Source organism: Cataglyphis hispanica, chromosome 10 (genome assembly GCF_021464435.1).
Source record: "Cataglyphis hispanica isolate Lineage 1 chromosome 10, ULB_Chis1_1.0, whole genome shotgun sequence".
In the NCBI taxonomy this organism is placed as follows: domain Eukaryota; kingdom Metazoa; phylum Arthropoda; class Insecta; order Hymenoptera; family Formicidae; genus Cataglyphis; species Cataglyphis hispanica.
Window position 1 is genome coordinate 3,768,900 of NC_065963.1, and position 27,080 is coordinate 3,795,979.

Genomic DNA, 27,080 nt, shown 5'->3' on the forward strand with positions numbered 1-27,080 from the left:
AAACATATATTAGAAAAAAATTGTAACTTCTTTTGCATTTTTATTATTATTTGATTACACATGCAAAAACATTTATCTCTAACTACAATCGCGATTCTTGGTATTCTTAATTCGTCAGAATCAAACAATCTCTTAACATTTTTTCTCAGTCTATCTTATTAATAGAGGATACGCAAAAGTTAAGTACTTTGTTAAAAGTACTTTGAAAATATTGATAATAGAAAAACGTAAAATAAGAGTTGTTAAGAATGCGGAGATTCCGTTGTAAACAAATCGGTTTTTGATGTGATCTTCTTGATCATTGGGAAAATATTAATTGCCGTGTATTGACCTCCCCTGTTGCACAAAGGTACTTTCAAATCGGAATTGTCAAGACTTTTGATCGCCTCCTGTTCTCGCTCCTGTTGTTGCTCATTGAGCATCCGTAGAGCGGATATCAGCGGTAGCACTATCATCATCACCCCGATAATACTAAGCAGATACATCAACACCGTCTGTACCATTGGTAATATTTGTATTATTAATTTTACTAAAATGTGAATATGAGTCGGCAAAGACCGAATATTCTGTAAAAAAGAGATTTAAATTTATTATATGATTGCATACGATAAAGACAAACAACACTATATTATATATACTTTATTAATCTACATATTTTATTTAAATCATATAAACACACACACATACACACACCCATATATATATATATATATATATATATATATATTCAAATCATATATTCAAAAATATTGATATAATAACAAAATTAAATAATTTATAATTACAATAAAACTAAACGAAATAAGTTATACTAGTTATGTAATTTAAATTTATAAACATGCACAACGAGAAATTAATATAAATATCTCAAGGAAAATAATCAAGGAAAAACTCTGATATTATAGAATTAGCCGATCAAAAATATAAATTAAAATTTTGCTCTACTTGAATGTAATCAATAATAAGTGATTTTGTAATTATTTTTATTAATAGGTATGCTTGACATTATACAATATTTTTTTATGGTAATGATATGGTAATGCTGCTTAACAAACAATTAATAAGTACAATTAATAAGTACAATAAAAGAAGCGGATTAGAGAAAGTGAAGAGATATAAATCGCTTCATAATTTTTATTAAAAAAAACGGAATTTTTGTATATCGATTGTGAAATCATGCAAATTACTCACCAGATCGCTCCAAAATAAAGGTACCGTGAGGCCATTAAAAGCCGCAATCTTAGAGTTGTAGCCTGTGGGATGCATTATTAAATTTGTCTGCATTCTTGAGTGAAGATATATGGGTATACCAATTGTCTAAAAAAGTAACATAGCAAAAATGAGTTTAGAAATTTCCATTCATGTTTATAAATAAATGTTAAAAAAATTTAGATATAAAATTTTAGATTTAATTAAATTAATTTTTATTGCACTTTAAATGCATAAGAATTTTTTATTTCTGTTTACAAAAATTGTCACAAAATTAAAAATTTATTTCTTAAATCATATACTACTCGAATAATAGAAGAGATTTTAATTCTGTTATTTATGAAAACATTCTTTGATTACTAATGCTCTTATGAAAAAGTATTTTTGATGTGACAAAAATCTGAAACTGTTGTGCAATTAAAATCTAATAATTTTAGAGAAAGTCTTTGCATTAATAGTTACATTTTCATGAGTGTGCACTATTCAGATTATTACATAAATTATAGCTGTTAGATAAGATTGAAATAGTATTGAGTAACTAATAAATAACTATCTCGGAAACGTGTTCTTTATATGTATATGATAATTCTGAAGAATAGTGTCACGCAATTGAATAATCTGTACGTAAGATTTATTCAATCTTTTCTACAAAAACATGAATAACTGATGATTATTATGAGTTTATTTATTGTAATCGTAATTTCCAATATCTGTTAAATAAATATACTCTAAACTTTTTTTATTAAATTTTGAATTTTTACTGACTAAGATCTTTTTTTTAAATTTTTACGTTTTTCATGTTTAAAAAAATTATAATTAAAATCATTTCTTAGTTTTATAATTTGTAATAATATACTGAAACAGAATTTTATTTTCCATATATTATTATATAATATTATTTACTTGTTGCACTATTGCGAAAGATTCATGTTTTTTTCGATCCGGTTTAAGACCTTCTATATCCTCTAGCAAACTCGGATCAGCATCAAGGAAATGTGGAAGAGATACTGCCACCGGAATATCTAAAACAAAAGAAAAATTAAGACATAAATAATTCATTAAGATTATTTTTAATATCTCAGAATGATCAAGAATTCACAATTATTTATAATGAGCGATGAAATATCAAAGTTGCCACAATTTACGATAAATGCAAGGCAAATAAGATGAAGGAGCGCTGCATAAATTTATAATAATGATGCAACGGAATGTACGCAATAATGTGATGATAATTATAGCTAATTAAGCAATATCTTACCATACTATGGACATATATGTATATATTAAGTTTTTAAACAGACATTAAAATAATCTAAAATTAATAAATAATGTATAAAGAGCGTAATAAAAATAATCATTATATAGTAATCATGATATAATCGTAAAAAAATTTAAACCATTGCAATTTTTACTTAAAATACATCAATTCAAAATTAATTTTCCAATAAGTTATACTCATGTTATATTTAGAATGCACATTTCCATATTTGAATATATTTAATCAAATTGTGATAAATTATGTATGATGAAGAAAATGTTAATGTATGCTCAAGCATGTTATATAGTATTTTAAGCTTACTGTCTGCAGTTTAGCTTGATCAGATACATACTATAGTAGCAAGGTGTTATATCAGACAATCCTTTTTTCAGACAGGTCTTCATTTTACGGCAATAGCATTCGTTGTCCGGATTTTGATCGGGCGGATCAGCAAAGTCTTTCGCGAGAGTGTAGAGATATCCTGGCAGGCCACTTTCTGATACAACTTCTTTCCTGAATATAATTGATAGCGCTCGACAAAATGCTTTTCTAAACACTCTGAAAACAGCGCGCTTATCTATGTATGTTGGGAATATGATACCTTCCGTAGCACCTTGGATTGTGTTGCAAATTGAATTCCTAAAACAAAAAAAATTGACATTAAAGTTTATTAAATTGTAATTAAAAAATAAAAAATAGAGAATAGAAAAAATTTAAAAATATTAAATAATTAACATTAAATACAAATATTTTATTTTATAACGCTTGACTAGATGATTGATTTATCAATATATAAATTTCAATATTGAGACAAATTTAACGTAATAATTAACGTGACTCGCAAATACATTAATTAAAATAAAAAATATATTTGATTATAAACTTTAGATCTAATCTACTTTTTTAAAATTACTTTTTTTATTAAATTTATTACAATCCCTTCAAATTTCCAAGTATTTTGTAAGATATATATATTGAAATTAAACTTTTTTGATTTATTACATTATTTTTTCAACTACATCATTATGAAGAAAAATCGAGAAAAATAGATGCACGATGCATATTTTTTCAATTACTATGGAAAATTTTAAAGAAAAAATTGTACGCAATGTCGTGAAAATACGCAGTAGCTTTCATCGAATATATGGACATTTTCATATTTCCTATATTAATATTTGTTCCTGAATAATATTTGTGAATTGGAAAAATTTTGTTGATCTTGTATCTGTATGTACTAAACGTTTACATTTGCATAGTCAAAGACGTCTTAATATAATGCGTTGTTTGATTTTAAATAAAAATCTCTATAGATTTTTATACTCATAGATGTGCTACTTAGCACCTTTGAACAGAATAATATCGTACCATCTTTGTATTTGTATTTTGTATTTTGTATTTTATTTTTGTTTTACGTATGTAACTCGCTTGACACAATGCATTACGCGGACGATGAGACGTAGAACTTATTAAGCAAAGTTTGCTGTTTATTTAAAGAAAAAAAACCTCACTTTTCCGCAGAAAGATCATTAAAATTATGTTTTTACCCTTCTCGAGTCTCATTGCCTTCTGTTTCAATATATCCCCAGTGCGCCAATCCGGGACTGCCATTGTACTTGTCAATACTGAGATATCGTCCTTTCTCGTTTGTCATGTTAGCGTTCTTTCGAAGATTTATCGTTATGATATTCTCTCCCTCATCGTACATCTAAATATACAAAAAGATATATACTATATAGATTTCAATAAATTTATACCAAAGTTTTTTTGGTTTTATATAAATTTTATGTTTTTAAAGATCTGTCAAGAGCACACAAAGCATTTTTTATTTTGTAATTAATTTGTTTTATCTATTAATCATTATTTAAAAAATTATTTATTTATTTAATTCTCTCCAACGTTGGACATGTAGTACCATATGTAATGGAATGAGAAGGATGGGCATTTTATGCATTTTGTTGCAAATTGCAGTATATAAAATAATTCAATTGTATAATTTCAGATATTTTTAATAATGTAAGAAAAAAATTAGATTACAATATTTAAAAAATAAAAATTCATTTTGAACGAATAATTCCATTTTCATTCGTTTAATGATTACTTTAATTAAGCATCATCGCAATAGAACATATACTATATATAATAAAAATATAATAGATGTTAATTTTTTCATTTTTAAATTATATTGACTTATTTCTGGTAATAACTATTCTATGACATAATTTTATTTTTTATTATTTGCAAATAGATAGAAAATTAAATTAATATATATAATAATGACTTTTAGCAGTGCTTCCAATTGTTAAAATTGCGCTGAAGTTGTTGCATAAATGTAGATTAGATGTCAAAGATGATAAAGGCTAGTAATATTTTTAATAAGTTGTTAATTCTTTACATAAATTTGTTTTGGAGTACTCTCTCGTACACACATACATACATAATTAGTAAATTATATTATATTTTAATCATTTTAAAATTATAACATATTTATAATGTGTTTCCATAATCAATATAAAATATGTAAATTACTTATAAATAAAATATTTAAAATTGACAAATTCTCTTAAATGTCACACACGTTTCTGGAATTTATGAAAATTAATAACATATTAAATAATTATGTCGATATAAACTTTTGCGAGTTATTTATTTGCATTTTTTAATTTTTTTTAAAATGTTTTTTTTATTATTATTATAAATTACTTTATTAATATAAATAAATAAATTACCTATTTACAACTAAAGGTATAAATATTAAATATTGAATCTGTTTTTAATTATTTAATTATTATTCTCTACTATCAAATGTAATAATTTTTCTCTACATGAGCCTATTGCTAATTCATTAATTTTCAGAGTTAATAAAATATTATAAAATAATGAAATATAAAAAATAAAATTTAATAGACTATTCAAATATTATAATTGCGAATATAACATAAAAAAGGCTGTGAACAAAAAAATAAGATAACAATCTTTTCTTACATGTTAAATTTTAAGATTATCAAAACAGCCACTTATAAATCTATTTTTTTTTTTTATTATTGCGTATCGTAAGATGTTATAATCCTCATTAAAAATTTCTTTTGCAACAGGTCATGTTCAATATATTCCGATTGTATGCTATGATCAATTTCTCTGTGTGTGTAAAAATTTCCGTACTCATAAATAAGCAATAATGTATTTAAATATTAAATGAACTATTTGAATTATTAATGCAACGAGAGAAAGGTGCGTCCGGAAATCATGTCCCTTGAGACCGTATAGTATTAAAAGTAGTTACTAACCTCGTGAACCCTAAAACAAGCGGGTATAAATAGTGAAAGGATCAGCGACTTGCAATAATTGCGAAAAGCGACAGCAACAGTTCAACAGTCGAGTCTATGACACAATTTAACTTGCTCTTTTGCGTTACCATATAATCTTAATTAGGATTCAAATTATGAAAATTTTATTTAGTATATTTAATTTGAAAAATTTCTTAATATGAAAAAATATGATAGAAATTAGAAACAAATTATTAAAACATCTTTTCTTTACCGTAATTTTTATAAGATATACAAATAAATTTATAAAAGTAATAATAAATAAAGATTTATGCAATAGAATATATTACCAAGTTTTTGCAAGAAAAGAATTAAAAAAGTAAAAATGAACTAATTGTAATAAATAGAAATAAACAAATAACATTTCTAAATTTTAAAGAAATAATATTTTGTTATAAAATTAATATCTAATTAATATGTAATTAATATGTAATTCGAATAATATAAAAAAATATGTATAAACATATTTTAATTAAATTTTACAATATATATATTTACTTGCTAATTCTTCGTAGAACGATATAACGCAAATGCTTACAATACGAATAGCATAAATTTTAGAATTGATATGTAGAACTAGAAATCTTATTTAATAACATGAATAAACATCTATCAATTTTGACCGGTTCAAGTCGACATTTTCTGTGATTCGGACATATCATTTTGGGCATAAAAAGAATCTTCAAAAAAAATTTCCTTTACTTTGATGTTGCTTACAAGATAAATTAATGCATTGAAAAACCGGTTTCTTTTCAAATCCCAATCAGGTCCTTTTTTTAACAAAACATGTATGATTAGGAATGATTATCGATGATTTTAATAACCGCGCCACACATGATGTCAAGAATAATTGTTTTCTCATTTGTATTTTATTTGCATATTTTTTTATACTGCGTCAAAAATAAAATAAATAAATTGTTGCAATGACGTAAGTAGATATGTATTTATTTGAAAGATACAATAAAATGCAACAAATATTTAGAATAATCAAATTTTTTCATGAAAAGTGAAATACATTTGCATTCTTACATGTAATTTCGAAGTAGCATATTGCTTAGGGAATCTGATAATTACAATAATAATTAATTAATGAAAAATGTAATTAACTTTTTATTATTTAAATCATATATTAATTTATATTACATTTATATTTCATTATATTGATTTTTTCTTACAAGAATAAATGTTAGAAAATTGTATTAATTATTATTCGCGTTCTTCTCTTGATTGAAATTTACAAAAAACTCACATACATCATTTATTAACAAAAAACGTCTATTTAAATATATTTAAAATAACTGACTATTTTTTTCCTCTTGATGCTTACTATATTTAAGAATAATTAAACAAATTTATCAAGAAAATCTATTTTTATTTTTATTTTAATATTTTTTTCTTTCTAAGATTAGGCATAACTGCAAATTGCAATTAATATATTTTGTGTCAAATTGAAAGCACATTCTATGAAATACATCTGAATTCCAACCAGTTTGGTCGTATATTTTGTAATATCGAATAGGCACCACCGTTTATGATACGACTAATAAAAGCCTTTCGCTTTTGCATAAACTTCACCTTGACACTCTTAGTCACTGCTCTTTTTAAGTTATTAAGTCATTTTTAAGCTGTATTTTTAAACACAATCTTCATAAAAATAAACATAACAAAGCTTAACTTTTGTATTCACTGATAAAGATAAAAATTGTTATATTTTTATATTTATATTTTATAATTAATTTTGTCAATAAGAATTAAATTGTTAAATATTTTGTTGATTGATTATGCTCGCTAATTAAATTGTAAATTGTTAATATTTTTTTACTTTTCAATAAACGTGAGTTAAAATGTATTTTTGTTTTAAATTATTAACTTTCTAGTGCTTTAACAATTAATTCATTCAATAATTTTTTATAGTGCTATGCATTTCTTAATGCTTTATGATACAAATAAATGTGATTTATTTACCCGATCCAGAAGACCAAACTTTTGAAAATTAATGAAGTTTGGCACGATTCCACTGACCAATGTCACTATTGAATCCTCATAACCCCATAGATAATCGTAGACCGAAATATTTAGAATTGGTTTGGCACCCATTATGGTTATCAGCTGTACCAAAGGATAATTCACTAGAAATCCGGCATCATGCAAAGCGGATGAAATACCCTACGACAGGAAAAATCTGAATAAATGCAAACTAATTGTAAATGTATTATAAGCAATATATAATTATAAATAACATGTGTTTCAACAAGTCAAATCAAATTGTTATTTTGAATTCCCTACAGATTACAGTATAATTATATAAAAAAAAGTTACCCAAGACTGTCGTCATTATATTAATTTACTGCTGAAAAAAGCGGCAATGACAAATTATTTTATTAATTAATTAAAGTTAATTAATAAAAGTTAATTAATTATTTATGGTTTTGCAAATAAATCAGAATTGCGTGTTAAGCAATTATAAAAATTATAACATTCTTAAACAGATATTTTATTTTGAATATATATTTGTAAACTAAACATTTTGATTTTTCACGTACATTGAATTATATACATTATTACACTGTAAATTAATTTTATTATATATTTAATAAAGCAAGAAATACAGAAATTTTTTATAACTTGTGTATAAAAATATCATATGTACATATTTATATATGTATAAATATTACTACTACTTATATGTACACAGATTGTGCAAAAGAAAACAGATTCAGAGTAGAACAGTCTACGCAATTTTTATGTTTTTATCGATGTTTTGACACATACATCCTTAAAAAAGTAAATGAAATATTCTTAAGATAAGATACATACATCCTTAAAAAAGTAAATGAAATATTCTTAAGATAAGAATATAATATTTTAGCGGTTACTTAAAATATATGTGTAAGAATTTTAAGATGTACATCATTGTACACATCATTGTAATGCATATTATTGAAATTATTTAGATGGTTTTATATATTAAGATACTTCTACATATAAGATAAAAAAATTTCTGTATTCCTTGCTTTTTTAAATGTATTTTATAAAATTTATTTGTATTTTATAAACATTTTGTTTTTCCGTATATTAAATTATATATATATATATATATATATATATATATATATATATATATATATATATATAATTTAATATATGGGAAAATTCAAAATGTTTACAAACGTACACATACATACTTTCTGTTAATAATTTTTTAAAAACAAGAAAAAAAAGAAAAAAATTTATGAATATTTTTATATTATACAACTTTTTTTTATTATAAAAAAGTGTAACAAAAAGATAGGGACAGACTTTGTGTGCTAGGAATGGGGAAGAGAGAAGTATATATAAGTAACTTAAATGTAGAATTTTTTTTATCATATATTACTTAAATAACTATACGCTTTTGGCAATAATATAAAAATATTAAAAATCTGTATTTTTAATAAATTTGACTAATGATTAATTAAGAAACTTTATTATGAGAATTTTTAATATTAATGCAATAAATAATTTCTTTAAAATAAATATAATTTACTATCGCTAAAATAAATATAATTTACTACCGCTTACCAAAACAGGTATATTTGGAACATTAATTATGTCCTTTGTAGGATCGCTAACTGACAGTTCGGGTACGTAAGTTACCGTTCTTCTGGGAATATATGTTAGCGTGCCATTATCATTAAATGTGATGTTATCGTTTTCAAGGAATTCTCTGTATCAAATATTATAATGTATAATATTGTTTTCTAAGAATTGTATTTATATAAGAAGTATCTTATATTATATATGTATATATATATATATATATATATATATATATATATATATAATATTCACAAATTTCATATAAATAATAATATAAATAATATTTTATATATAATAATTATGAATGACAAACTTACTGATAGACATATGGTCCAATTTCTTGAACTTTGAGCTTTTCTTTGCCGCTTAGAAACTCTACTGGATTAGTAATGTTGAATACATACACATTTAAATAAACATCAAGAGGTGGTTTCTTCCACATTGAAAAGAGCAAAGAATGCGGTACTATTTGTAGATTCTATAAAAATATTAAATTATTTTTTTTTAAATATAACAGAATTTTATAAAAAAATTATTTTACAGTTTATATATAATATCTGCAAGAACTATTTCCAATTTATCGATAAATTATTACATGAGAGAAAAGATATTATAATAAATTATAACTAATTATAACTATAAATCATAGCTATTTTATAAATAATTATACTATAATATTAGTATATAATATGTTTTAATATTAAAGATAAAAATATTTTAATTTATTAAAATATTAAAAACTTGAAAAATATTTGCACATTTATATCCACATTATATCTTTAATAATTTACAATACAATTTTTAATAAATTTTTATTAAATTTATATTTATTTCTAGTTTTGAAAATAAACTTTTAATGCAATAATTATGCTAAATAAAATATAAAATTTTATATAAATGTTACATAGAATTTATTATTAATCAATCTCACAAAAATTAATTTTAGCTAAAATGTGCTTTTTAATGATAAAATCTTCTGCATTAGTCTTTGTTATGCAGTCAACATAGCATTGAAATCCCCAATGTATATGTTAACAATCTAATTAATGTATACATAATTAAGTAACAATTTTATAATAAAAAACCAAATTTTTGAAATTAATTTTTTTCTTTGAATAACATCTAGAAATTAATTATTAAACTAATTATTATTGAAGTTTAATGAATCTACAGAAATTCTGAATGTATAATAATTTTTACTTTATATATATATATATATATATATATATATATATATATATATATATGTATGTATTAAATTTTCTTTTTATTTTTAAATAATTGATAATTATTACACAGTCTTTTCTTTTACAATTTACTTGCCTTTTTACTTGCTTTTTATGTCTTCTGTTATTTATATATACTTACATAATTTATTATCAAGTTTATGGGATCCACAACGTAAATTACGTAAGCTAAAAAACTACATATGATGCCCACTATAAATAAGATGATGCATTCTAGAAAAGAAAAATGTATTGTTTAATGTCGATCTCTTTATATCTTTTATGCTATTGCGAGATATTCTGCGACTAATTACTACATTAATTACAATTAATTTTACTATGTATAGTGATTAATCTGTTTTTTTTTTCTAACAATTTTAAATGGATAAGGCATGCATCATCATTAGTAATTGTCATTATCACTAGCATTAATCATACATTGATGATGTAGCCGTTAATTATTTATAATAATAACTTTCACTTATTTTTAAAAAATGTACTATTTAAAAGGTTTCCGAGAAAAGCTATCAGTTTATGTATGATAGCAAATAATAAATATTTATAAAACTATACAAAAATTATGACACAATATATATCACAAGTTAATAAAAATCAACATAATATTTTATTATTAGTTACTCTATTTGAATTAAGAATAAATTAAAGTGTAATTTTTTTATCAAAGGCACCGTGATTATAAAATAATGTGGCTGTGCTAACTAATTAAAACATTTTGACACAATCATAACATTATGCAATTTTATTGCTCTATAAACTCCATATGTATGTGTTCGCATTTTTCATTTTCAACGATATTAATTAATATACCGATAGTTATATAATTGGTGCCAACAGTTATATAATAGTAAATCGTTATGATAACGTTTCGTTACTTTTTGTAACACTACTAAGAATTTCTTACTGCTTAAAATTATATAACTGCGCGTCATTAGAAAGTATGTAAAAATATATACTATGTGGTGATCTATTTATTATTAGCAACAATAATAATCATAACATATATAAAGTGATGAAAACAATTATCTTAAGAACAAACAGATAATAAATAAAAATATAAATTAAAGCATCATGTATATCAATATAGTTAAAATTAAATTAAAAAATTTAATTAAAGTGTTAATATAAATACTGTATAACTTTAACTATAATATTTATAACTTTTTATTGCAAACTTATGTGTTTAATATTCAAATTTTAATTAATTTTTTTAATCTTTTATTAATGATACTAAATGTGAACTAACTAAAAATAGTAAAAATGATACTAAAACTTTTATATGATATAAATAGTAATTTAAAGTAATATTTTTAAATGTATTTGTTCTCAATATTTTAATCTAAATTCTAAGATATTTTATTATTTTAATCTGATTACATTGAACATTTATTTACAAATTTTTTTGTATTTTCCTTCAGATTCATCTCTTAAAAACTTATATAATATATACATATAATAAAACAGATAAATATGTTTGACATGAGCAAAAAATTCAATAGTTCTTTTTTTTATAAAAGCAATTTAGAACATATTGTGTTTTACTTTAACACATTTATTAATCAAGTAACTGGAAGCACATTAAATATTAGACAAGTTAAGTTTAAGATATATTAACGCATACAACTGATTTTTGGTATACGAATCAAATACAAAAAAGTTGAAAAATTATTGATGACATTGTTGATAAAGTTTTTTTATGACTTCACGCTTTTACATCCCAAAAAGTAGTGTCTTTCAGCTGATATTTCCCCATGCATTCACCTTCGATCTTGCCTGATCATCGATTTAGGTGTAGCCCCGTCGCGTCGGATCATTGTGTGCATGCGTGACTCGTGAACACATGCAACGATTTTTTTGTATTTGACTGCCGGTTTATCAAGGTAGCGTTCAATCTCTTGCATGACTAACAAACTCTTTCAAGGCAAATTCCCCGAACGCCGAGAGAAAGAAGCGTATAAAAATACAAATTTGTTTTTACGATATTAAATAAATATCACTCACTTCTTTTGATAATAATATAAAAAATTAGAATAAGAAAAAATATTTTGTAGTTCTACATTAAAATATTGATAATTTCTATAATAATAAACTGTAATGTTTGAGTTTAGAAATTTCATCAAAATCTTGAATATTAGTTAGTTTTTTTTATATTTTTGCTAAAAAAGATAAAGTTAAAGAATACAAAATTTTTTATATTTTTTTAAGCATATTATTTTAAAACTCTAAATTTTTGAAAAAATGTATAAATAAATTTAAAAAATATACATATAAAGTCTTAAAAGTTTTAAAAACTTTCTGAAAATAACTTTTAATTTAATTTATGTAATATATAATTTGTAATATAATAATTTGTAAAATATTTTACTTATGTTAACCAATATTTTACTTATGTTAACCAATTAAAAAGAAATACATTATTATGCTTATGCTTAGTATGATGGTTTTATCGGTTAAATATATTGTCAGAAAAATGAGATGTCATAATGTATTTACCAAGCAACAAATATTATCAGTGATTCTCTATTCGCAGGATCATATGCACAAATATAGTATTGCAAATCCTTTCATTCTTATCTTTCTAAGAAAGAATCACATTTGAAAAAATATGTCTAATTTACACTTCAAAAACCTGCAGAATGTATTGCTTGAACCTTGAAATGCGATTAATGTCAAATTGTCATTCTACAATTCTTACAATCTTTTTTATTTAGAAAATATTGCAAAAAAGAAACCAGACAAATTATGCAGGATTCTTTGAAATTCCAAATAAAAGCTTCAAAAACTCAGGATAAAGTCTTTTTTAAATTTGTCAAGAACATTTACAATGGAGATCGAATTTCTAAAGCAATTAATCATAATAAATAAAGATATTTTATTGTTAATCCTTAAATACGTTTTACGTAGAAAGACTTAATCGTTTATAATTTTTTGTTATAAATGAAAAATATTAAAAGAATTTTTATGATCGAAATAAATCAACTGAAACAAAATATATTGAGGCTAACAGCCTCTGAACAAGCCTTGAAAGATACTTTCTTTCTAGGAAAATGTTTCTGTTTTGCCATTTATATATTCGACCGTGCATAAAATTTATTACGCACGTAAACAATGAAAATATCAGAGTTGCATTTCCTTGCGATATAATGAAATATATAAATAAATATAAGATGCGTTTTTGACACTCCCTTTTACTATAAACATTTTATTTTCTGATAAAATTTTTCAATTACATATTTTGACTGATTCTGTTTAGCACAAGAACTATTTAGAAATCAACTTCCAATAGACTTGCAGAATAAAACAAGAAGTATGAAAAATACATTTTATTATGATACAAGTTACTCATATACATGCATTACTTTCCGACACAATAGCCATCTAAATCTCTTTGTCCTCTATTGCTGCGTTCCACACTTTCATACATGAATAGATCAAAATCATTCAATGGAAGTTCCGGATTATAGGGTAATCAAAAAACTCTCATCGGAATTTCTGGAGCAGTGCAATAGGAGTTCAATCACCCATACCGGATTGAGTAACTTTTACTTACATGCATGGAAATGTGCCTAAGAAGCAATTCGAGAGCAATGGGGAGCCGATGAATAATGTTAGAAGTTGACTAAGATTTGTCGACATCGTATTCTTTAGGGACATACATAAACATGTGCTGTCGTGCTATGACAAGTGCTTCAATTCGGATAGTGATTATGTCGAAAAATAATGTATATATATATATATATATATACATATATATATATATATATATATATATATATATATATGTATATATATGTATATATAAGTAACTATTGTGTATAATAAAATATATTCCTGTCTCTTATTTTATTTTGCAAACTTGTTAAAGATTAATTTCCGAGTAATTAAGTTGCAAAATAATTACTAGATATTATGTATAGGGAACATAGATCATGTTAAGGAACATAGATCGTGCCCTCAGATGTATAACAGATGTATAATCTGTGCAGCAGATAGCGGCTTACCTTGACTCGGATTCTGTAGTATTATTTTAAAAGATAATACAAAAAGACAAGGTCATTAAATATAAATCTGCAAATATTTGCATTTATCAGCTTAGAAAAAAAAATTTTTTTGAGCTGAAAATTTTTATTTAAGTATTTAATAATATTGTATTAATATTGTAAAAAAAGGAAAAGTTTTTATTAAGTTGCGCAAAAAATCTAGAAAATGTATTTATTTTTCGAGAGTTCAAACAGATATGCTCTCTTAATTTATGATATGATTAATTTATGATATGATACAAAGATGGCCTGAACGACACATATCATATTCCAAATTGCATAATGTGTATAATAATCATAATTATCTTCATTATTCTTAATTGAATCCATTTAAATATGTCCTTACTTATTGTAAATCAGACATTACTCACTCTTAAATTGTTGTAATGCGATCACAGATTTCATGGCTGCGACCCGTTGTAAGTTTTTTTCTCTTTTTATCTTGATTGTAGAATCCTGAAATAAATATAAAACATTCCATTACGTAAATCAAGAATATAATTAATAAATCAAGATTAACAAAATATATAAACTATATCTAAGAATGCTATGTCAAACTGATTAAATATATTCATTGACATATTCGTTAAAAATGTTTATACTTTTTTTTAAATTAGTATATAAGAAATAATTTTGAGAAAAAAAAGAGAAAGAAAGAGAAGACTGCTCACCTATCAAATTTGTTTTATGATTTTTTTTTTTTAATTAAATACAATCAAAAAAATGGCTAAATATAAAAAGAAAATTCTTTTTTTATTGATTGCAGTAGTATATAATCTCAGAACTTCGTTAATAATTTATTTTAGTGAAAACATGTTGTGAAAACATTATGTGAAAAAATTATCTAACTATAATTAGTGAATAAATAGCTTTAAATTAAATTTTAAATAAATCTATTCGGCTCATTTTAGCTACGTAAGCAGATGACGCGGCACTATTTATTCATCAATCGATTCATACAAGGAAATTTAAACGACATTCACTGTAAGTTTGCCGATGCTAATAGCATGTTGTTCATATTTATATAACAGTCACATTTCTATCCTTTTTCTTGTAAACTATGGAAATTTTTCTCTATTCCGCTTCTCTTGCGATCTGACTTCTGAGACGATGTTAGATTACGGCATTATATAATTTATTACACAAACATAATAATTATTTATTTTAATGACAAAATCCATATTGTAAATGTTAAAAATTATAAAATAAAACATAAAAAAAATAAACATGAAAATAAAAAAGAAATTGTTAAACTGTGTTTATGTGTATAGTGATATATATATATATATATAATGATAATAATGTGTGTAATTTACGATTAATATCTTTTCAGAAATAAAAAAGGAATTGTTAAACTATATTATATAATTTTATGTTATAATGATGTGTATAATGATGATGTTCATATAATTTATGATTAATATCTTTTATATTGATATAAAAAATTATAATAAAATAAAAAAACAAAAAAAATTTTGTTTTTAATTAAATAGTTCTTTCTCTTTTTCTTTCTCTTTTGCAATGCTTTTGCAACTTTCAATAAAAAAAATATTTGTTACCATTAAAATAGATTCAACGCAATATGCTTAATTAAATTATTTTTTCTCGTGTACAAAGTTCATTTACATTTTTTGTTTCTTATAATATTAAAGCTTATCTACATTTGAAAATGTTGATTACAATTATCTCCCATTATATGACCACGCAATCTATTAGACAATGAATACATGAATAATTGGTATTCATAACGCACATATCGCAGTTTGGTAACAAAACATGCGTAAAACATCATTAATCCATGTCATCGAGTTCATCCTTAAGTTCACGATCAACAATGAAGGCTTATTCTCGCTTTGCCAATTAAAAACATTGCTAATTATAAATTCGCAATGCTTTATTAAATTAGGAATTTTTGTTAATAAACCTTTTTTTAAATGCTATCCCCAAAATTGTATAATAAAATATATATTTTCTAACTTTTCTTAACTTTTTTTGTAATAAATCTTATTTTTTATATATAATTTAGATTTATTTATAAGTTTCAATATTTCATGTAATTCTTAAATTATTATTTTTGTTACTAATTGATAATAATTGTTTTTAATTTTGTTACTAATTGATAATATGTTAAATATCACATCAAAAACAGAATAGATCAAATATTAATTAAATAATTAGACAATAACTGAATTCTCATTTGCATAAAACATATGTAATACCATACATACCTACAAAATATATATTTATTTTTTTATTTTTTGGCAGGTTCCATTTTACGCATTTCTGTTCAAAATAATATTCGTGAGTATAGAATTCAACTCTTAAATTTTTATAAGTAATACTAAGTATTTTTTTGTAATATTTAAATATATTTGTATTTATTAATTAATTATATATAATTGGTATATTACGAAAGATTTTTAAGTAATTTTATCTTGAACCTGTTAATAGAGAAATATTTCTCAAAAATCTGCTCATATTGCTAGTTATATATAAAGATGGCGTTTAAAGTATATTGACATGACAAAGAACCGTGTCAAGTGTCAAGATCTTGAGTTGTGTATTATTGTCGAAGCTAGTCGGAAAGAATACTCGACATCTTTTGAAATCGGATAATTAATATTAAATATATGTAAATGAATTTATACAAAAAAGTTGTTATTATATTTAATGCCATTTTATAAATCTATAAACTGTATGTTTATAAAATGTAATATTGATATATTATAATCAGTATTAAATGCGACTGTTTAATAAATATTTGTATAATATAAAAATCACATATATAAATCAGATAATCATTTTTATTTTTAGTATTAGCATTAAAGATGTGAAAAGCTAATTAAGATAATAGAAATATATTATAAAAGTTGAATTTCTTTAGATCCCTTTATTAATATATTATATATAGTATTCCGTATCAATAACTTTTACTATTCAAACGGAAATGATCAATTTTTATTTTTAAGAAAAACGTCAAACAACTTATTATATCATTAAGAAATGAATAATTAGTATATTTACTGTTTTTATCATGCTTACGGATAACCTATGATCTAATGATGAGAGCTAATCAAATGCTTATGTTGATCATATTTTTTCACGTAATACATGAGTAACACGTGTACTTTTTTATTAATAAATTCTTTTAAATATAAAAATATTTATATTTTATTTTATAAAATAGTTTATCTTTTTGTTTTATAATAATACAAATCTTTTTTGAATTTATTGTACACATATATAATCATAAAACAAACTCAGCAATATAAATGTCAAAATATTATCATGATTAAAAATTATGTTTGTAATTTTATAAAAGTATAAAAAGTATATCGGAAATTACGTAAAAATTTTAATTTTGCAGATCTTATATATAATTATGTTTTATTAGTAATAATATAAGAGTTTTGCGCATTAAAAAATATTTGATTATAATGAATTCTGCGTGATGGATATTTGGATAATATTTTTATACATAAAAAAATCTTATCACATTACATTCATACATAATATATACACAATCGTTTTATATCTAATTGCTAATTTAGTTGTGATTTATTTATACTTTGTAAAAAATTTGTTTAATTTCCGGTATTAATACTTGCATCATCTGATATCTCTTTTGCTGTCAGAAACAGATTAGAGGAAGATTGATCTTTGACTGGGCATATCATTTCAAGGATACAAATATTTTATGATGTCGAGTTTTTATAGTTTCTTACTTCCTGTTATTATCGTTTATCAAACGTTTAAAATTCAATAATTTCTTTCTGTGCTCTACATCTAAAGAAAACATTGTGATAAAAGAACAATTATTGTATTTTATTTTGTAGTCATTTGTAATTGAAAAATAGAAGCACTATTATGTACACCATTGACAATAATTGATGCTTTATGTTTTTGCGCAATTTTTTTGACATGTTATATCTGCATAACGATATTATAATTGTCGGTAGCGTATAAAAAATAGCGTTCCGAGACGCAATTATCAACAAGAGTTATGCTACAGTATATATTGTGCGATTATGTGTAACTCTAATAAATAAAAATATGATATATCTAACTCTATTTCATTTGCGTTTTAATAAAATCAACTTATATTGCACGCGAGAAATATCAAAGAAAATATAGTACAAACACATACAGAACATTACACAACATACACAAAGAGATGCAGTGTGATATTTATACACACAATATTAAGAATATAAAATTGTGTGTAATGTATTTATTCGTACTAGTATAAAGATATATAAATAAATACATTACACAAGAGAGATTATAGTATATATCTTTTTCTCTCATTAATTTAATTATAATATAATAATTGCACTAAATTTGTTATCATACAAAAGCTCTGCTTTTTATTAGTCACAATTTATAGCAATAATTAATAATATCATCTCGTAATTATATTACTTGTTATAACACATCCAAAATATATTTTCGATAACATATTAAATAACTAAATAATATAAATTTAAAAGTATCAGAGAGATATTTTAGACATAAATACTGATATAACTGCGAGATAATATTGTTTATTTTTGAGAGGTAATAAAAACACTTTATTTTTACATATAACATAGTGTGGATATATGATAAATAATTCTGTTAAATAAAATTAATTAGAAAAAGACAATTTTAAATAATTTAAAATGTTTGAATTTTTTATCTGCTAACAGTCTGAGAAAATGTATATTATATATCTTAAACACGTTTAACCAAATTCAAAATTTTAAGATATTATCTACCCTCTTTTTGTTTTACGTGCTTTGAGTATAATAATTTTATCATTATTTGTTTATCTAATAAAAGACAAAATATTAAATATAAAAATTAATTAAATTTTTAGAATTGAATGACAATATCCTTAAAAGGAAGTTATACGTGTATCTTATAAATGTCTACTTTTTCAACATACACATATATACGAGCAACATACACATATATACGAGCTATTAAATAATCGGATTAATTTTTTAAATTTTTTAAAACGTGCCAATTATTAAAGAGTGATATTATTTTAAAGCTTTAAATCAAATCTATCAATTGTAAAAATTTCATTACTATCGCATATATACGTCATTAAATATGTCGATTAAAAAAATATTATTGGCACGTACATGTCATGAAATATGTCAATTAAAAAAATATTAATACGCCTGTTTACTTGATTGACACTCTGCTTTTGTAAAAAAAAATCTGTTTTAAATTTCAATAAACGAAATTTATAGCGTTCTAGCGATCCAAATGGTTCCTCTCCCCTCGCCCTCCTCCCGGCAAGGAAATGTTTAAAATGATTCTAAAAGACAATCTTCAAAAATCAGTTAATTCAATGATTGACCCTGCCGTTATATTAATGCCAAAAAAATATATTTTAAATAAAATTAATTAATTTTGCTATTACGATTGCTGTTTGTTTTTTTTTTTACAATTTTACCGCTTTTTTAATAAACCCCTCATATATATCATATATATATAATTATATCTAATTTATCTTACATTTTTATCTAACATTTTTATACAATAGAATAAGAATAGAGAATTACGTACTTTTTGTTTACTGCAAGAGATGCACCAGGAATGCAGACCGTAGAGATAGCTTTATTTGCACAGCAATGGGATTGGCACTTTAGCGAAAAAAAATCGAAATTCACTTATCACAATTATTCGCAAGTCCGCACAAAAACAAATTTGATGAGAATAGAACAAAAAAAAAATATATATATATATATATATATATATATATATATATATATTCACTGAAGTGTTGTTTACTTTGAGATTTACGAATAGAGAATCTCGCAAAATGCAATAGAAAAATACTGCATTTGCCGATTGTATACACTCTCGGTGAGTTGCTCCTGTCGTTGCAATACAATTTTCCTCTTTTCCAATCGTGCATATAATGCGTACAAAATTTGTGTGCGGTTCTCTTTATACCGTCGTTCGTTGATGGTAAACTCCTCCCCACCATACACCTTTCTTTTAGATTCAGTGCAGCCTCCGGTTATAGCGATCGTATATGTATTATTTCATTTGCTCGTGATATATTCATATTGGAAGCCTATAATTGTTATCGAAAACTATCAATAGAATATTTTATACATATATATTTAATATTAATATTTATTGTCATTTACGTGAAATATTCTACATTATATAAAGCTAGATTCTTTTCCTTTTAAAAATTTTACTTGAAAGTTATAAAAAATACAGAATCAAAGATTTTTTTGACACATATTTTTTTATAATATAATTTTATTTGCGAGCAATAAGTATTTATCGTTTCTTGTGTGAAAAATCAAATCTGCCTTTCTTGTAACGTTTTATATTATCGAGAAAAAAATGACTGCATTCTTACCATCCTTACGAGAGAGGATGGCATAAAAAGATTAAAACAAAACTCCGAAACTGCCCATGGGCAAGTTCTCAAGCGACAGTGCTAAAAAGACAATCACAAGGGTGATGCGTGAAATCTGCATTCCAGTCAAGTCGTTCGTTTTTGCTTTGTTTTCAAGTAAATTACAATAAAAATTAGAATACAAGAAAAGCAGATGTACAAAAAAAAATATCAGCTAAATCATTCAGACTATAAACATTGAAATTTATTAACAATTAAATAATATTTTAACATTATATATTACGCAATTTCTCACTAGCATTATTCTTATATTATACTATTAGATCATATTAATAAAAGTATATATTTTTTGATTATCAAATATCAGAAAGATTTTTCGCGCGCGCAAAATGATGGAGTCGTGTAAAGATTCAACAATCATTCCAAGAAAAAATGGACATAAAATCATATATAGCCATATGTATTATATCAAAAAATTAGCATAATTGTATGCGCATATACAGTTACGTCAAATTTAAATATAATTATACATATCCATAAATCTTATATACATACTATTAATTTTATATATAAGTATATAAGATTATTTTTTCTTAAGGTTCATCACTTCAAAAAGAATTCCTTTTTTAAAATAGATTTGCTAGATTTCTTTAAGTCTCAAGAAGCATTCGACCTTGCAGAAATAAATCAACGCAGAGACAAATCAAACAGCAAGAGATTGATAGCTTCTTATTTCGAAGATTTTGTGTAGGCTTTATTCAAATGAATATTTAATTAATTTGCGCAATCTATCGCGCAACGTATTGAGAAGAACAAACCAAACACCGAAAGATTGATTGATTCTTACTTCAAAGACTTTGTTCATACTTGAATCAAATAGATATTAAATTAATCTATAGATTTGCAAAAAAATTGTTATCACAAATATAATGAAAGGCCTATAAAAAAAAAGCGCATAAAAATTGTTTTGATTGTTAACTATTTTAATAAATAAACTTCCGTAACAATAAAATGTCAAAGCAGTATTTTTTGTAATATGTATTTTCAATAAAAGTATTGAAATCAATTAGTTTGGTAATATTTAATATCACATAAACTGCAATTTTACTTCTTTTTAAGTTTATCGGTGTCAGTTACGACTGTTTTAGGCACTCTTATGCTAGAATTCGCTGGCGTGCTCCAGCGCAAAAGGCAAATAAAAAAATTGTCTCAAAATTCCTGCTTTTAGCGCTACTCAGAACTCAGAACCACTGCGTTTTTTAGAGCCGTGTAAAGTTTTTCCCATCCTCAAGACCGACGAACCCATTTGCCCGGAGGGAAAGCTGTCGTGCGGAAACGGCGAGTGTATCGAGAAGGATCTCTTCTGCAACGGCATGTCTGATTGCAAGGAGTCTGACGAGAACGCCTGCAGTAAGTGTTGCAATTATGTTTGTCTCATAATATGATCGTGATGACAAATCGAATTAATTTATATTTATAAGTATCATGCAAAACGCATCGAGCGTAATTATCATAGTATATATCGGATTAGATTTAGTCTGAAGTTTATAGGGATTTTTATAGAAAAACAATGTGTTTATTGTATTTAAAAACAGATTTTTATTTATTAATGTATAAATCGATTTTTCGATGATCTTTACCCAGTTTGTAAATCCATTTTTCTTTATTTTTAAATTTATTCCAGATCAACCAAACTGAATATATAATGATTCCATTTTTTATTTTTTTTTTTTTTGCTTTTCTACATTTTTATATTTTTATATTTTTTATGTTTTTAAATATAAAATTTTAAATATTTTTTAATTTTTATATTTGTTTTAATATTGTCGAGAATTAATATATCTTTTATACCCTTTTTCTTAATAATTTTGTAAAAAAATAAAATAAAAACAGTTTAAAAATAATATTTTCCTTAGCTTTAACCTTTGCGAATATTTCTATAATATCCTCGTAATCAAGTTTGTTAGTCACTTCCTTCTTGAATGACAGGAATGCTAAATTATATATCTGGTTAAACTAGGTTCTATAAGCGGATGAGCTAGTAAGAACGCAGTCATCGCAGACCGAACAGCGAAATTTTACATGTTTTTCTTTACTTCAAACATTATTGAAATTTATTAAAATTTTACATCCTTCAAAATTTTACGCCCTATGCTGCGTACTGCCTAGTAATGACGCCAAAGTTTATACATATATACAAACTACGTAAAAAACAAGAATTAAAATAACTGCTCGCGCAAACAATATTCGAGAGTGTTATAATTACATTATACTTAAAAATTAACTAAAAAGCACTGCTTTTGTAAATGTTTGCAATTATTGATAAACTATTTTGTTTGAGAAAGAATTAAATTGATTAAAAAGAAAATCTATCTTTACTATATATACTATATAATAAAGTATATATGTATGCGTGTATATTATGTATATATGTGTACATGTATGTATGTATATATTATACAATATATATTATGTTTGTATAATATTATCTCGGGTGAAATTCTCAAAATTCTTCAAACATGTCAAACAAACAATCTGAAACTTTTTGATTAGAAATACATAATTATGTATATTATATGTAACATTTTGCTATTGTTTTAATAAAACATAAGTTGTTACTTTGTTTCTCATTATTATAATTAATAATGATGTAGGCAAGACTTCCAAGAACCGGTTACAATAATTATTACTCGCACAATTAGTCAAAATCTACTGAACGAAGTCTATAAGAAAACTAAGATTTTGACTTTTAAATCAAGATTTATTTGTTTTTTTAGCAGAAACATGTTTATGGAATACAAAGGTCAATTCCGACTATATGGCATGGATCGTAACGTATCGGCACAAATCGACAAATTAATGTGTATGTTCAGACTGCTTTGGCAATTGTCGTTCGTTCGCCCATCAATGGAATATGTATACTAATTAGCAAACAATTAGTTGTGAATATCATCGATTAAAGAACATACCTAAAGATGCATATAAAAAAAAAAAATTATTAAAAAAATATTTTTTTGTCATACCTATCTGTATGTGACTGTTATTTATTACTTTATTTATTTATGACATTATATTTATTATTGTACGTTATTATTAGTATACTATTTTACTATATATTATTTTTACTTTATTGTTAGTATATTATATTATTTTTATTTTATAAATAATATGTTCTCGTAGAATTATATGTACATACATATTTCGAAAAGCAACAGATACTCTTTTTACGTCAAGTTAAGCTCTTATTTATTAGAAAAATTATGATAAATCATTACTTATGAGAAAAGCATAACACATTCGTATATCTGCTAGATCGATTTAGTTCGATTGGAAAATAGTTTCAGTATACGAAAGATTCCTTAAAAAACTTTGATAAATGTGTAAATATATTATTAATATTAGACAAATGCCAAAAAAATTATTGTCGAGCAGCTCAAATATTTGCAGCAAGATACAATATCAAAAAATCTCATATGACATTTTTGCAATTGGAGCAACGTTATAATGGTAGTTTAAATTCTAAATAAGCGAAATAAATCAAAGAACGCAACAAATGCCAATATGCCAATGCCAATATGCTACAAATAGCTGTAAAGAATATAAATACAAAAATCAGCCTACGTCAATTAGCAAAAAAATGTGGAATTAACTACAATTCAGTACCTCGCACATTTTATAGCAATATAAATATCATCTCGTTACATCGGAATCTATTTGAAAATAATTTTTAATATTGGATTCGTTTTTGTATGTAATTACAACAGAAATTTAATCCAAAGCATTTATTTATAATATTTTCCGATGATGTAATGGATACAAATGAAATTAATAGATAACTCTACTAGTGATCGAATAAAAATTCTTATTGATTACAAACTATATTATATCAACGTCGGTAGTTAAACATTTAGTAAAGCATTCCCGGCCACACCCATAATTTTTTTTATATTTTGCATAATAATTCTAACGCAAAATATAAAAAATATTTAAATTAAATGTGTAAATATTATTGTGTCGCATTCCAAAAAAAATTACATACTATATTCCATAAAAAAATAAAGTGTAATTCTGTTATAATTATTTTAAAAAACAGTGATTTTGTTAACGGATATCTTATTTACCATTTTAAAAATCTCAATAAATCATAAAAATTACATAAACAATTTTTTCCTTATCTTTAATAATTTCGCAAAAAACAACTTGTAACTTTATCTAATACATCTTGTACATGTTATAAAGACATCACTTCCTATACATGTTTATTATTTTGTGTGTGTAATATACATTTTAAAGAAATAATATGTTAAACAAAAATTTAAAAGTTAAATATAAATTACTGTAGATAGCTTTACATGAATTAAAATGAGCATACACACTCACAAATTACTTACTAATACTACTTAAATACTACTTTTCTTATCTTTAACATTATTCATAATTCTACTGCACGTTGCCGCCCTAATTAGAATTACCTACATAGTTAACGTCAAAAACTAAATTTGAAATTCTAATCAAATTGATATTAAAATGATATAAATTATTAAATTTTATTAATGGTATAAATCTTCAACTATCATTTTGATATAATTTCAACATTCAATTAATGATTAATTATATTTAAATGCAAATTAAAAATCACTTTAAATGATCTTGTTTAGATTATTTCATGATAAAATTAAAGATAGAATTCTACTACTTTGACTAAATAAAAATATTTAAAGAATGATTATATAATAAATATATATTGCTAGAAAAATTATTTTCAATTTATTATAAACATATAAAGTGTTACATAAATGTAAATAAAACAATTTATAAATGGATGTGCTCTAACTAATTATAAACCGAAATAAAAATTAAATATCATGTACTTACTGCAGTTATTATTAGAAGCAATATTGACTTCATTTTTTAAACTTTATTCGAGAAAGCAGCATATTCACTATATTATAAGATATTATAGATTGTATAGAATTATATGCAACGACTAGGCAACACGAGCTAATTGCGTGTTAATTGTATGCGCGTGTTATCGAGAGGTAAGAGATTTGCCAAAATTGGGAGTCGGTGAAAAGCCGGCGTGAATCGCTGAGGTAGCATTAAAATCATAAGAATAACGCGATTATTATAAGCTCGGAATTGTTAGTTGGTGTCAGCTAGAATCGCCCGGTTTCTAAGTGAGATAATTGTAAAGTGTTATACAGTGTGTATCTGTTGACGTGGATTAAGGTGGTATCCGAACAATTTATTATAATATGTTGACTCTCTCGTGTGCACTCCGCGCTCGACGAGAGCATCTTGTATTCACGGGCCGCTGTTTAACTCTGTGCTCATCGATAAATCAAACAATAAAGAGACTAATTAGAGAAAGCTAGCGAATTGAAATATTTAAATATTTAAGTTAAATACGACATATTCAATTTAACATGACGTATTTGACTTAAATACTTAAATATTTCAATTAAAAACATAATAATCAGTTGAACACATTTAGTCAAATCAACAACTTTTTTCTCTCAGTGTAGCTAACAATTCAGTAGATAAAATAGTGAATCGTGTGCTGGCTTAATTGATAAACTTATAATGCAATAGTAACCAACTACTTTTATTGATCAATAATTTGATTGTGCAGCTCAATGTGTGTTACTTGAAGCACTATTTTTATGATGTTACAATATTATATGAAAATATAGAATTAATTTCTCTATATTGATCTATTCTATGTCATTAAAAATGCATATTTTGCTTATGATTTATATTAATTAGCTTAAATTATAATTTTTACTATAAATTGTAGAGAGCAAAGTTAATAAATTATTATTTATAACAATAAAATACTGAACAATTTATTTAAATGTATAAAATATATGAAACAAGAAAAAGATATAAAGAAACATCTGAATGCAAGATGACTAATGGTCGGATCTATTAATCTTTCTTTAGAAAGATGACATCTTTTCAATTTTTAAATAATGTTGACGATTGCACCTGCAACTCTTTCGATATTTTTCTAAGAAACTTCTGTCGGCACCAATGTTCAGAGAACTTTCCAAGAAT

General features: G+C 23.9%; 1 protein-coding gene across 2 annotated transcripts; it reads right to left on the minus strand.

Moving 5' to 3' along the window:
• Positions 1–18: 18 nt before the first annotated feature.
• Positions 19–20,562, minus strand: LOC126852546 (scavenger receptor class B member 1-like). 2 transcript variants are annotated; one of them, XM_050597456.1, is made up of 12 exons: positions 20,438–20,562; positions 20,213–20,289; positions 15,025–15,109; positions 10,738–10,829; positions 9,687–9,847; positions 9,352–9,496; positions 7,756–7,956; positions 4,012–4,172; positions 2,820–3,106; positions 2,113–2,231; positions 1,192–1,317; positions 19–566 (listed from the first exon to the last, which is right to left on the minus strand). In XM_050597456.1, exons 3-12 carry the CDS (start codon positions 15,056–15,058, stop codon positions 243–245), a joined length of 1,650 nt encoding a protein of 549 aa, XP_050453413.1. In that variant the 5' UTR covers positions 15,059–15,109; positions 20,213–20,289; positions 20,438–20,562; the 3' UTR covers positions 19–242. The 2 variants fall into 2 exon arrangements, with proteins under 2 accessions (XP_050453413.1, XP_050453412.1); XM_050597455.1 differs by lacking the exon at positions 20,438–20,562 and having other exon boundaries at positions 20,213–20,372.
• Between the last annotated feature and the right edge of the window lie 6,518 nt (positions 20,563–27,080).